The 15,399-nt window shown below is 42.2% G+C and overlaps 1 protein-coding gene across 1 annotated transcript in view; it reads right to left on the bottom strand.

Annotated features, from left to right (window-relative positions):
- Window positions 1–7,332: 7,332 nt before the first annotated feature.
- The window catches only part of FMR1NB (FMR1 neighbor), a 146,496-nt gene continuing 138,429 nt past the window's right edge, over window positions 7,333–15,399 (bottom strand). The window contains exons 6-7 of the mRNA XM_047764270.1: window positions 8,457–8,555; window positions 7,333–7,595 (exon numbers count right to left, since the gene is read on the bottom strand). Coding sequence (XP_047620226.1) covers window positions 7,333–7,595; window positions 8,457–8,555 — 362 coding nt within the window. The remainder of the gene's footprint in view (window positions 7,596–8,456; window positions 8,556–15,399) is intronic.

The following is a 15,399-nucleotide window of genomic DNA, read 5'->3' as shown; positions in this document are numbered from 1 at the left end:
AGAAACATTTTAAGTGTCTCAGGCTAATGAGAAAATAATAGAGACCAGCCTAGGGTGCAGAGCCAGGATTTAATTCCAGAACTGTTACTTTGTAGCCTGTGAGATTTTTGGCAGCCTGTGCTCTTAAAGCACAGTGTCACCCCAGACTCCATGCTGAATGACCTACCGGCCACCTTTCTACCTATCTACCTTCTCAGTGTTCGCCCCTGAGATCCAGCTTGACCACCAGAACAGTGCCTGCTTCAACCACACTGCCTTTGCTCCACCAGTCACTTTCAGTGAGCTCATAATGTCATGAGAAAGAACTATACGACACCCAGCCTGGTTTTTGCTGTGCCCGCCATGGAGAACCACAGGAGAAACTTAAAATTTCCCACCATGAAATGCTTTTTTCCCCTAAAGAAAGAGAACTTACACTTGCATTTTTGTACAAGAGCTTTTGTACCAAGCGAAGGCCAAATGCCATGACAGAAGACCAACAGAGTAAGTCAAGGAGGGGCAAGGGGTGGGAAGACTGAGATGCCATGTGGCCTTGGTCGCATAGGTGCAGCAAGTGCCCAAAACCTGCAGCAGAGCAGGCACTGCACACTCACACTGCAAAAAGAGGTACCTACCAAGTTGTTCCATTCGTGTTACTTTAAATGTGTAAAGATGAATTTCTCTTTAAATAATATTTTTCTATCATTTTTATTTCATTAAAATGTTATATATAGGTATATTAAATTTACTCTTTCCTCAAATAAGTCATGACTACCCCAAATCTAGTTCTCTATTAGAAAGCAAAAATAAATGATTGGGACCCAAATTATAGTCTGCTATGCTAGGAAGGAAGGAAAGAAGGAATTAGAATATAAAACTACTAAACTATACTACTATTGAATTCAACAATAAATACTGAAATTTAGCAAAAATCATCTACCACATCACAAGTGACATCATCATCTCCTGAAACAGTCTCTCTTTAAATTCCTATAAAGACACTCAGGAACAGATGGAACACTAGGCTGATGGCAGGTCTATTGCCAAAATCCTGGGAGAATTTCTATCAACTACAAATGCAAAGTCATTGACACTGGACTGGACAATACAATCAATGGCCCAGCCTGTGCTATACAACTGGATACAGAATTCGACTTCCCGCTCTCCCCACTGGTTCGGCTATGCCAGGTTTCCCGAATGAGAAAACTGGACATTGTCCCTCTACTCCATGGGGCAAATTTCTATAAAGCCAAAATGCTGTTCTCCCCTCCGCCCGTTCTTACAGCTCCTCTTTATTCAGTAATGAATGCAATTCCCAGGAAATATATGGACGAGAGGTGTCTATGTGCGTTGGTGAGTTGGATGACAATTGCAAGTGGGGCCTTGCATCCCCAGAGGATTAGGCGTCACTATACATTGCTCTAGGTCAGTGTTTTTCAAATTATGGGCTGGGAAACCTTATTGAGATGGGAAAATTAATTTAGTTGTCATGTCCCCTTTAAAAATAATAAAATTAGGAGTTCCCATCATGGCACAGTGGAAACGAATCTGACTAGGAACCATGAGGTTGTGGGTTCGATCCCTGGCCTCCCTCAGTGGGTTAAGGATCCAGGGTTGCCATGAGCTGTGGTGTAGGTCGCAGACGCGGCTCGGATCCTGTGTTGCTGTGGCTGTGGTGTAGGCCAGCAGCTACAGCTCCAATTCAACCCCTAGCCTGGGAACCTCCATACGCCTCGGGTACAGCCCTAAAAGGACAAAAGACTAATAATAATAATAATAATAATAAAAATTAGAAGAGAGGGTATCAGAGTACATCTCACATAGTAAAAGCATGTATTGTTATAATACACCCTGTGTTTGGGAGATGATGTGTGTATATGTGTTCTAGACGACAATGTCCAAGTGTCTTTCATAGGAACCCTGCTTTTGTCAATGAACACAGTGCTTACACTAGCATTGTTTTAACTGCAAATTTGGTGAGCATATCTATGTCCTATGCTGACAGTATCATATGATGACTTCAAGGATGGACTCTGGAACCCAGCCACCATCTTGCTAGCCTTGTAACCTTGGGCACTTGGTTTTGGCTTTCTGTGGATCAGTTGCCTCACCAGTGAAGCTGATGGTGACAAGAGTGCTTACTCGTAAAGCTGCTGTAAGAATGCAATGGGTGGGTACATGTAGAGCAAGAGGAAGTGTGCTTGGCTTGCCCTAGGTTCTATTTAAGTTTTGGCCATTATTCATATAACCACGATTATTTAACCAAGTCAACGGTTAAGTATTGCATATGATGGCACAGCCAAGTGCAGAGCTCCAGAATACACCACCTAAAGACCTCCCACCAATTTTACACGGATCCCAGTAATCATCCCTTTGAATGTAGTGGCTCCACCAGCCAGAAACTCACTTAACTTCCATCCAGCATTCATGTGCCCATCTTCAAGATGCCATCAGAGACGCTGGCATCCCATCCGGCTCACAGTACGTGCCAAAATCCTCGCCGTGACTGAACAACATGACGTGCCCCCTGCTTCCCATCCTCTGGCATCACCGTCCTCCTCTCCCTTCAGTATCCCCTGGCGCAGGCAGCTCCAGTCCTGCTGGCTTCCTTGCCTTTTTGAGACACTCACCTTTGCACCTGCTGTTCCCTCTGTCCTGGATTCTCTACTCAGCGAGACACACAGCTTGCTCTTTCCCTTCCTTCACGTCTCTGCTCATGGTCACCTCATGAGAGGGGCCTGCCCAGTCATCCTATATTAAACCAAATCCCTTGCTCCATCTCCAGGTCCCTGCGGTTCCTCTACCTGGATTGTTGACTGTTTGTCCACTGCTGTATCCCTGGGCCTAGAGGAGTGTGTGGCACAGAGTAGCAGATAGTAGTCATTTAATAAATACCTGCTGAATGACTAAATATCAAAGATTGTGCAGAAACCCTGATGTGCTACATCTATAGCATTTTCCTGACCTCAGTCTAGTCAGAGCCTTTTAAATTCTTTTTAAATAGATGTTTAAGGCATTAAGTTTAGTTTAGCATGACTTGCTCTCAGTGCCCATAAAATTTATACATAATAAAACAATTCTTTGTCTTTTTGTGCAGCAAAGTACATGAAGCCCTATTAAACACGACTCTGCTGCATTTGTAGATTTTGCTGCAGCCTTTGGCTCTGTCACCAGAAATCAGCTCTGGCCCAATGGCCCTGCCCCATCATTGATGGGCATCCCTTAGTTCTGCTTCAGTAGGTTCTCACTGGCACCTCTGATAAAATAAAGGCAGGAATTTCCAGTTCTTTGACCAAGGGGTGAAGCAAGGGCATATCTTAGTCCTGCTTCTATTCAACCTTCCCCTTAATGACATACTTAATCTTGAAATCAGATTATAGGGTATTTCATTACTTCCATACAAATTCTAAATCACTGCTGTGTGCAAGTAATAAACTTTAAGTTTTAGGCCTGCTTTTATTATTCAGTTTATTTACTGTAATGGCTGTTAGTGGTGACTTTTCTCCTGCTTACTTCTATTTTCCTCCTAGTTTCTGTCTTTTTTTAAAAAAGTAAGGTAGCCCTGGGTCTTGGTCTGTCCTGCTAAGGTAGCAGTGGAGAGTGTTGCAACTTGTTGCTTGCAGACTGAGGTCCTAGAAAAATCTGGAATGGATACTGCTAATGATCTTTATTTACATTTTAATATGTAAATCAACAAATACAAAATAAGCAGTTGTGAAACTTTTTCCTTCTTAACAATTACTTTACAAAATAGATGGTATACATTTATTCTTTAAGACCCAGGATAACCACCTAATGCCAAATTGTCAAAAGCTGTCTTGCCCAGTAGTTTTCCTCACTCAACTCTATTTAGAACTTCTATCCCCGTGTTCGCCAATATTTTATAATAGCTTGAATCCTTTATAATTCCCAAATTATGTAATTTTTACGTAATTTTTTGTCCTCATAAGTTGCCTCAAGTCCTCTGTGAAATGAAGAATTGTGTAAATGTATCTGAAAATATCCACTTAGGAGTCTACATACACACTCTCTAGATAGATAGATAGATATACAGATAGATAATATGACTCACTTAAAAATTATCATTAAATATTAATTATCCAAAAGAACACTGATGATTGGGAGGGGGCAAACCAGCAATTTGATGGGCTCTATATTATCAGTCAATTGATTGGTACTGGGTATTTAAATAGGTAGGTATTTATTTTAACTAAGCACTTTCTGGGAAATGACATACTAAGTCATTAAAGGCCACAGTCACTAAAGCTATAGGAGCCAGACAGAAATTCTCTTGCACCAAAGGGGGCCACTTAATCGATCTCCTTCTGAAATGCTTTCATAGTGACACAAATTCTACTTGAACAAAGGAATGGGGCTGGAACAAAACAAAGTGCAAACCTGGAAACATTAAAGAGTCCTAAAAACACTTGTATTTACCACCACCACCACCACCACCACCTCTCAGGGCTGCGGAAGCACCAATTCAGTCATTTTGGATTTGCATCAGAATCTGTATTCATGGGACCATAATAAAATACTTAAAGAAGCTGCCATTCTCCCTGGAGAACTAGATTTGAAAATTTATGTTGGCTTTAGCTTCACAATAGGAAGAACAAATTTTATAAATCATTTGCATTGTGTCAATTACATTCTATTATCTTTGATTTACGGGGTCAAAGTAGGCACTAGCCTATTAGTTGAATCAATGTATTGAATCTCTACTATGCATAAAGTAGTGACCCAGGCACAGGGGATACAAAATGAATATGACATGGTCCCTGTTCTCAAAGAGAGCACAACCCTTTGGGGTGGAGAGAGGGCAAGAAACAAACACATAAGCAACTTTAATTAGCCTACAATAGGATCATTACTAAAAGAAAGGTTGAGTGATGTGCTTGGTGGATCCCAGACAATGATGCTCTTGATGGGTTAAGGCTGGGTAGAGAAGGATGAAAAGGCACTTGGGGAGAGGGAGCAGCGGGAGCAAATTCAGAGGTATGTGAGCCCATGGAGTAGAGTGTCAAAGGGAAATGGTGAGGGATGGAACACAAAAGCTGGCTGGGACCAGATCTCCAGGAACCATCAGTGCCTTGCACGGGAGTGGGGACTCTCCCATGCAGGTCATGAGAAGACACTGAAGGGCTTAAGTGGAAATTTCATAAGATTATGTCAGACGATAACAGAGATAATGAAGATACATGTTCAGAGGCAGAGAGGCAGTTAAGAGAAGTTTATGAGACCCAGAGATCCTCAACCCTGGCCACACATTAGAAAGTAGGGATTTTTTAAAAAACATGCCTATGTGCCAGTCCATTTCAGAGCATGTGAAACTAGTGTCTGGAGGTGATCTCAGACAATAGGATAGTTTCCAAGTTCCCCCAGATGATTCTAATGAACAGCTAGAGTTGTGATCTCCTGGGACACTCCCAACAAGGGAGGAGAGGTGCCTATATTAAAGCAGTGATAATGGTGACAGAGGGGGGAAAAAAAGAGGAAAGAAGGGAGGAGACAGATAAAAGAGACGTTTCTAATGTAGAATTTAAAAGGCTCTGGCTGAATGGATGTGGGAGTACAGAGAAGAGTTAGATGACAGCTGGATGATGGCATCTCTCACTCCAATACAGAGAAGTGAACAAGAGAAACAGGCTTTGAGGAGGATGATCATGAGTTGGGGCTCAAGCATATGGCATGTGAGGTCTCCATAGGACATGTAAGATGGTGTCCATTGGCCAACTCCACAACTCTCACCACTGGGTGAGAAGTGGAAGCAAAGAGAATCTGTATGAAGAGATCTTTGATCAGAGACTCCATTTGATGGGCTTGCTCTTTGGGAGGTGTAATTCTTTGAGATTCATACTCAGAACACACACTGACTGAGGACTTATTATGTGCCCAGCCCTATTATCAAGCCACATATCATTTCCCAGTGGTCGTGGAACAATGACAAGGAATCACTTGGGAAAACTTACCTTTCAGAGACAAATCATAGTACAACTTAACACTGGCTGTTCATTAGCACCAACAGGACTTTTTAAAACAATGAAGCCCAGGACACATGCCAGGTCAATTAAGTCAGAATCACAGGTAGTGCGATCCAGGAAACAGTATTTTCTAAAGCTCCCCAGGGGTTCAGATGAACAGTCAAGGTGGAGGACCACTGCTTTTACAGAACTCTATTTCCAAAGCATACTCATTTCCATGACTGAAAGCAAGAATCCCTCAGCCTGAGAAACCTGCCCATGTGGGTGAAGCCCAGGGTTATGCACAAAATGGTCTGTTTCTGGAAACAACTCCAAAGTTTGGGGGCTAATGCTAACCACTCACTATATTTTGCAGGCACAGATTTCAAGTGTCTATTTGTACTGAATTCTTCAATTACCCAAGCATAAGCATAAGACCCTAGTTAAAACAGCAGAGGAAGATGATTCCTTTTATGAAAACAGTGCTAAAATGTTGCCAGCTCATACACTCCAAGATTCACTGTAACTTAATTCTGTTTTGATCTTTATAATTTCTTCTAAAAATCACATTGCATCTACCCTCTGCTCTATAAGTCTTGCAATGGCCTTTGGCCAAAAGCAATAAAATTCTGACCTGAAGATATATAATAAGGAGTGTTCTGTTGTTCTTTCCCTAGCAACCTAATAAAAACCATAGCAGTGTGAGCAAAAGTCTCTATACTTTTTTATAATGCTAAATCAGTGGCATTTCCCCAGGTTGACAGCAATGGTTTTTAAAACCTAGGAAAACAAGCAGTGACTCAGAATTTTACTCTCTGTGCATTTTCCCTTAGATCCTGCTGAAGGAAGGTATCTGTGAGCCACTAAGTCTTCCCCAAGCCATTCACCCAATCCATAACCAGTAAGCCAGTCATGCCGGATGTCAAGGACACCTAACACATGATACAATTAATACCAGCAAAGCCTTCTTGGAAGAGGGTTAATGCTGAAATGGCCTCATGTCCAAATGAGGTCCAGAGAGGGGCAAGGCCCAAAGTCACACAGGATCAGAAGCCAGACCTCCTGATGCTTCACCCTTCTTCTTTCTATTTGGATCTAAGCGAATCCTAGACATCCAGAAAGACAGGGAGGCCTAGCTCTAGAAAGGAATTCATCTGCAAAATCTGAAATTTCTTCCATTCCAATGATGATGATCATGCCGATGGCAGCCATTGCTAAACAAGGAGCAAAGGATCCTGGGAGGAGCCTCAAGCTTTCAGCCATGATTTTACTGCCCTCCCTCAAAGCTACAGTCACCTCCACTGGACAAAAACTCAGGCCTCAATGTGTGAAGTGACCTACTTCCTAGGTGGCTGAAAGCTGATGCTCAGACCCACTCTGCTGTTGTTATTACCTAAGGGCTGGGAGGCACCAGCAGAGAGGAAGGAACTGGGGACTCTGCCACACGTGACCCAGGTGATCTTGGTGAGTCACTTCCTCTTAGAGCTTCAGCTTTCCCATCTGGAAAATGGGAAGAATAGTAGCACCTGCCAAAGGACTGGAGGATCACACTGGTGAGGTGGTTCTCCTCTGGGTACAAATTTGCTCCCCCCACCAGGGGACAATGTCTGGAGATGTTTCTAGTTGTCGCGACTGGGCAGAGAGTGCTCTGGGCATCTAGAGTGTAAAGATCAGAGATGCTACTAAATATCCTACAAGGCACATGACGGTATCTTACAACAAAGGGTTAGTCACCCCCAGATGTCAACAGGGCCGAAGTTAAGAAGACCTGCACTTGTTATGTGTGTGCATGTCATTGAACTCAGCGATTGAACGTGTAAGTACCCAATAAAGGATAGTCCCCTTTCCTTGATGTCTACGGACAAAATCTTGCTGTTTGGAGGATTTGCTCACAGAAACTAAACTCCTGGTTTGGTCTGCAGAAATTCTGTTTCTCAACCTGGACAGACAACAGTTCAACTGAATTTCCCAAACAAGGATTGCAAAGTACACCAATCAAATATATACCCTAAAAAGCCATTTTGTTCCATATCTTGAGGTTTCCTACAAACAGTGCAGAACACAATTTCTGCACAAATAAACATCTCTGCTAGTTTGCAACTGGGTGATTTCCTTGCTTTGTCACCCAATTTCTCTGTAAAACACATAGCCATGGCTTTTACTCAGAAATTAGGCACAAGCCTCTGAAAACCTGGCTCTGAAAGAAAAAAAGGGCCCAGAAACTGGCAGGAGACCAACTGAAGAAATCCTTCCCTAGATAAGACACACCTGAAGACGGACTCCATCGAGTTTCTCCATATGAAGTCTCGGCCCCACCAGCCTGGATTAAATACTGTAGTATTTGAAGCTAGAACTTCTGCTCAATTTGTCCTGAGCCACTGGTATCAATTTTTAAAATTCATGTCTTTGAGGTGTGTACGTGCATGCATGTATGTGTGTCTGTGTGTGTTTGCCAAAAGCAACAGGTCTTAACACATCTAGTAGGAAGCCTATTGTTTAGAACTGGCTCATCCTCACTTTCCACAACAGTAGGGAATTTTTCCAGGTATGTGGGAGGCAGGCTGCTTGGAGCCATTATAATGCTTGTTCCCGGCATGAGCGCCTTCATTAAATAATCTTTTAATGCAACATTAATAGTAATTACAAGATTACAGTTCAAAATATTTGATAACAGCCCACTATGGAGCTGAAATGTTACCACTCTTTTCTCTAAAGAAGTCAGTGGGAAGCAGGCCTCCTGCACAGTACCACCAATACGGTACCCAGATGCAGAGGGATGCAAAGCCTTTGCTGTTCCTCTTGAAAAAACAGACTGCTTCAGCTCTAGGAAGTAGAATATATGGATGAGGCAACAGTTAAACCAGTGTAGCTGTTTTAAGAAAATACACAACACGCACACACAGAAAGATACATGGACATAAGTAGTTCTTTCTCCTTTCCCGATCTTCATGTCCACCCTCCTTAACGTAAATCTGCTCATGTAAAAATTTAAATCAATCCATTGCACTTTTATATTTTTTAAAAGAGGCTCTTCCTTACCATCACACTGTCTCAATAGGACCGTTTTCTCCTTCAAGGCCCTATTTTTAAGGAAATGAACAGAACTCAGGGCATATGTATTGTACACTAGCCCTTCTTTCTTAGTGGTATGTGCAAATGTAAGAAACATTGAATGAGCAGTTGATTATTGAATTCTACTGAAAATGAACTGGAAGGGGGAAGACCCTCACAACACATCCCAGTGCTTGATTTACCCCCACTTGCTCTGTTGTACTAAAGGCCCTGGACTGCAGCCATGGCTTGCCACCCTGTCGAGTTGCCAGCTGCTGGTGTGGCCAATGCCAAGACCTCATCCTCCATGATGGAATCCTCCTACCCCAACTTCATGTCCATTTCTGGAAGGATAACAATATATCCTTTTGTTTCCTTGTGGCCAATGTTTGCCCAGAGACATTTTCTTAGCCCAGGGCTCACTGGCGTTCTGGATCATCCCCGTAGGAGTCTGAAGATGAATCTTGCCTCAGGTATCAAATGGATGGGAACTCAGTGGTCTCATCTACACTAAGTGAGGTATCAGGGAGGCACAGAATCTGGCACCCAACAAGGTTGCAACTCTGCTTAAAAGTGACAGGGAGCTTGCTGTTCAGGAATGATTAGATCTGGCGGAGCTGGGCAGGAAAACTAAACTCTGCCAGCCTTAATTTTGCCAGAATCTAACAAAAGCCCAGCCGTGCCTATCTTTTTGGAGAGATCCAAGTCCGCCAAGGGATGCCCAAGTGAACAGTCTCCTGAACTGTGCACATGATCTATACCGGTTTCCCTGTCAGAGGGCAAAGCCTTCATTTCACACTGTCAACACAAGCCACATGGCTGCTGAAGGATGCTGAACTCTGTCACTGGGCACTGCTTCCCAGATGCATTGCCATGAACAAATCTGAACTCCATCCAAGTGTAATTAATCAACTGGGCCACTTTAATGCTTTCTCCATATCTTAAGGTCTCTTACAAATGAAGATACAATTTCCCAAATGAGGGCTCATTATACTGAGCAATCCAAATCTCACAAACAAAAGCCATCGATACCAGGCCTTATTCATTTTATTGAACTGTGTTCAAAGAAACAGAATGTTTATGGGCTCTTTAATCTAGTTCATTCTCCTTGATGCTCACAGGTTGATCTCTATTTAACATCAGGTTACAGTACAGACATGAACACTCTGGATCCAAGAAGGATGGCAACCCCCGAAATGACTCTGGATATAAATTTCAAGATAACCTGAATGCTGAGGCTGACGTATGTGTGTGTGTGTGTGTGTGTGTGTGTGTGTGTGTGTATCACTAATTTACTCCCACTAGATGCAGATGTACAAAAAGGTACATCTGCATCTCTGTGGTTCATCAAAACTTCCCCGTGATCCTAAGCACCCCACACTCTCGGATATTATGACAAATTTCTTTTTTTCTTTTTCTCATACTTCAGCCTCACCTGCAGCATATGGAAGTTCCTGGGCCAGGGATCAAATCTGAGCCAAATCTGTGACCTTTGCCACAGCTATGGCAATGCCAGATCCTTAATTCACTGCGCTGGGCTGGAGATCAAAGTGGCAACACCACGAAGACAAGCCAGATCATCAACCCACTGTGCCACAGAGGGAATTCCCGACAAATGCATCACAGTTGGAAAAACTCTGTCCAATCCAGTCTCTTCTGATGTTAATGGTCTCTTTTTAACTCAGTCTCTCTTGGGTCTTCCAGATTCTCTCCTCCTTTTCTTCAAGATGTTGTGGAAGGGGGCTGAGAGTTACATATGGATATTTGTCTTCTATACTGCGTCACAAAATGCCACAACCTTAGTGGCTTAAAACAACACACATTCATTATTTTACTGTTTCTGTGGGTCAGAGGTCTGGGTACAGCTTAATTGGGTCCTCTCTTCAAGATCTCAGAAGACCACAATTAAGGTGAACCCTAAGACTACCACTAAGGTTTCTCATCAGGGCGCTTGACTAGGGAAGGATCTGCTTTCAAGAGACCACTCAGATGGTTGGCGGAATTCATTTCTCTGGGGCTGTACAGCTGATGGCAGCTTGCTTCTTCAAAGTCAGCAACAGAGACTAAGAGATGTAGAGATGGTCTGCAAGATGAAGTCTGCAAGATGCACCACTATCACAGGAGTGACATCATGCTCCAGTGGAAGGTATTACACGAGGTTCTAAACACCAGCAACTGGGGTGCATGGGGGACCATCTTAGAGTCTTTTCTGCCATACTCATGATGGCAGTAGCAAAGGAAGGGTCTGTGGGTCCCTATGGTGAACCCTAGATGATAGCTACTATCTATAGCAGAGCTCTCTGTTCTACTCCTTGCACGGGTGACATCTACTAAGCGTCAGTGAATGCCATCTGACCTTCTGGGTCAATCCAGCAGCAGAGTCCATAGTCATTTTCCTTCAGACTTGAGTCCTCATTCACAGAGTCAATTCTGTTCTAATGCCAGGCATTCTCAGCCCATCCTCACTCTCTCACTGGAGTACACAAGTCTTCCAGCTTATGTGGTCCATGAGGATCCTGGTCCCGCTGCCTTCCTTTGCTAGACCCAAGGCTTCCCAAAACTATGACAAGAATACCTTGTCCCTCTGCCTGCTGATATTTTCAGGCTTCTTCATACCAACCTGGAAACTTCTATATAGCCTCCTTATGCTAACCTGTATCCCAAGAGAGGGAAGACAAAGACCCCAGCATTTGGACTCCTTCCTCTCCTTCTTTCCCCTACCCACCAGGACCAGAAGGGGCAGGGGTTCTACTGCTTTTCTCATATCCTGACTTCTATTTTAAGAATATACAAAACATCCATGATCTAGTCAGCTGTGCCCAATTTTTCATATGTTGAATGATAGCTAAAGGGATTTAGGAAATCGTTTTCTTTCTCAATGGAGTTGGGCTTTCAAAACAATGGTCTTTCTATAGTCTCAAAATACTCAATTTTGAGTCTTAAAGCTGATCAACAACCTCTTTGTTTTGGGCAGGTTTTGCTCTCTCCTTCCTTGGGGCAATAAACTACATGACTCAGTCTTGGAAGTAGAAGTTTGAAAGAGGAATGATTTAAGGGAAAAATTAAAATGTAGTCACAAAATACACAGACACACAGACGCGCGCGCGCGTGCACACACACACACACACACACTATGCAGGGGGTTAAATAGGTAAATGTGCTTGGTAGAATAATTCCTTCAAAGCAAAGTGGCAAAAACCTCATTTTGTTGAAATATTCTAGAACAGAGCTCATCCAACCAGTAGTTACAGTGTCCCTGGATTGATCCCTTCAGTCCTCATGGTGGTTGGGTGAGACATGGGCCAGCTGGAGCCCCTGGGTCTGTCTTTTCCAATCATGTGCAGCCTCTCCTAGTTCCCCGAGGAGGCTGAACAGACATGATCACAGTCTAGTTGTTCCAGGGCATAAAAAGTGTAGGAAGCACTGCTCTAGAATGCCACTACTAGGACAGAACTCTAAAAGAGCAGAATATTAAACCTGGTAAAATTCATCTGTTATTTTACAATTAGTTTTGTGAGCATAGGCTTTAATCATATATAACTGCTTCGAGGTTTGATGCACAGTTGTTAGTAGCAGGCTACACTTTGCCATCTACACTTGGTCTTGGTTTTCTTAGTTGGTGATTAGTGGCAGTAACAGTATGTGAAAACTATTTTTCCTTTACACAAAGCCAAGTGGACCATATAATAACATCACCCAAGATTTTGGCGCCATCACTAGTGGGTTCTTATCAAACACATTAAGGTGTCCCAATAAGCAGACTTGAAGATCCAAACTGTCTAGAATGCTGGGAATGGAGACACTGGGGGTTGTTGGCTGGTACTACTGGCATCTTATGCCTTCCATGGGAACCTCTTCTCTCTGATACCTTTACCTTCAACCCTTTTGCCCTGTTTTCTGTCTCCTTTTTCCTATCTCCCTGAATATTTCCAGCCTTACTCTGGGGCTGCCAAGTCCCAGTCCAGCCAAGCAGGCCTATGGGGAAGGAGCACTGTTACTCAGGAGCTGCAGTGATGATCACTTCCGTAGTGCAAGGGCCATGACTCTACGGTCCGGATGATAGAGCCTCATAAGTCTAGTCTTTGACAGACTGTGGTCCACACTAAAAACACTCTCATGTGTGCATTTTTAGTCTGGAGCCAGGATGTTCAGCTAAGGATAGCATTTGAGGGGAAATCCAATTCTTGATTCTGTGTATACAACCATGCATAAAAAATTCAGACATTAGCAATTCCTCCCCCCAACACCCATATGTACACACACACACACACATATATGATAGGATTTGGGGAAGAAACATGAAGTAATTGTGCTCATCTTTAAGCAAGTTATACCGAAAAGAGTATAAATGGACTAGAGCATGGCGAGTCTCATAACTTGACCCATTTCTGATGTCCATACCCCTTTCCCCATGTTCATCATGGCATGGCACTTAATGCTATCTAGAAATCACTTCATAATATCATACCCCCTAAATATAATGAAAAACTAGACAGGGTTTTGATGAAAGGGAAAAAATCCAAATCCAAGAAATTCAGCTGCCCAGATCCCTGAGAGTTGATAATGATAGTCATTCCTACAGGAAGTAATAGAAATTCAAAAAAAATGCTAATATATTTGATATATACATACCATCGAGGATGAGGAATTCTTTCTGCATGAAAACCCAGCAAGTGGCACCTCATTAAACAGGACCTAGACTTAATCTAACTTGGAATAGATAAAAAAGAAAGGATTCATACGAAGCTCTCCAGCCTGGGGGCTTAATCTCAGACCTTCAGAGCATAATGAATGAATTAAGAAGGGCAAGTGATTAACAACAAAGATGTGATCGCTTATTATTTTTTAAGCTGAAATATTATTGAATTGAGAATAACATATTCATTGTTTACAGACAGGGTCAGGCTGTGATTTTTTTCGAGAGAGAAAATGAGAGGGGGGGGAATCAGGGATGGAAGCTGACTCTAAAGAGATAACATGGGTAATTTCCAATCTTTTGGAGTACAGCACCTTATCTTGTTGTTATTTTATTTGATGCCCCATTTATCTCCTCTCTGAAAAAAATGTCGTGTGGTTATTTAAGAAACACAGCCATTGAAAATTAGTTCTGTAGCATGAAAATGGTTAAAAAAATTGACAGAACACTGTAAACCAGTTATAATAGAAAAAAAATTAAAATCATAATATTAAAAAAAAAGTCACCATGTTTCACGAGTTAATTGGAGACACTTGGGGATAGGAGGCAGTGAAAGATGGGAAGGTCTCTGCTAATATTGACATAGAGCCTTGACATGAAGAAAACAGTTAAGGGAGCCCTCTTAAACAGTAAAAATAAAAGCGGCAGCCCAATGAAGATTATTCTGGTGACTGTACGAAGCCAATCATCTCAACAGGAGAAAAAGATCAGTCAGTTTGTACATCAACCCTTAGTTATTTGCACATCAAATAACTAGTTAACTTATTTTTTTCACCATTCTTACTGGTTATATTTTTAACAAAAAACATATATAATATTCAAAACTTATCTGTTCTCACTTATTCATCATCAGAGTCCCAATAACTGGGTACTGAATATATTTTTGTTGACTACATGGTTGGGTAGATGGAGGAGTGAGTAAATGCACAGTGAAGGAAGAAATATGACTTCCACAGGTGTAATCTCCAAGTGGTTGTTTTGTTGAGGTGAGTCACAACTATTTCAGTATGTCTTAAATTTTTCCCACCAAAGTGCCCTGGCTGCAGAAGGGCCTAACTATTTTCCTGTGACTACATACTGGAACAAGCACGAACTGTTTTGAAGTATCATATTTTGATTTAAATTTCCATACAAATTCCACGCTGAAATTCTGCTTTCATCTTTTTAAAAAATATTTATTGAGAGCCTCACATATGAATGGATTCAGAATATGTCCATGTATGAATGTTATTCTTTCTATAGACTTAAGTTTTAAAATTTTTGATTTCTACTTTCCCCACGTATGAGTCACATATATGTTAATGTTGTAAATGGCCTCAAACGCTTTGCAGAATGAAGTGTTTTAAATTTAAGTGCCTAGGAGTTCCCATCGTGGCAGAGCAGAAATGAATCCAACTAGGAACCATGAGGTTGCGGGTTCGATCCCTGGCCTCGCTCGTGGGCTGAGGATCCGGCATTGCCATGAGCTCTGGTGTAGGTCACAGACATGGCTCAGATCTGGCATTGCTGTGGCTGTGGTGTAGGCCAGTGGGTACAACTCCGATTAGACCCCTAGCCTGGGAACCTCCATATGCCGCGGGTGTGGCCCTAAGAAGAAAAAAGACAAAATAATAATAATAATAATAAATTTAAGTGCTTAAATAAATGTTTTAAAAATAATTATTGACTAAGTGAACATTTTATTTCTGTCCATGAAAGCCAGGAATGGATTGT

This window comes from Phacochoerus africanus, chromosome X (genome assembly GCF_016906955.1).
Source record: "Phacochoerus africanus isolate WHEZ1 chromosome X, ROS_Pafr_v1, whole genome shotgun sequence".
In the NCBI taxonomy this organism is placed as follows: domain Eukaryota; kingdom Metazoa; phylum Chordata; class Mammalia; order Artiodactyla; family Suidae; genus Phacochoerus; species Phacochoerus africanus.
Note: the sequence above shows the minus strand (reverse complement) of the source record. Positions and strands in the feature narration are given on the sequence as shown.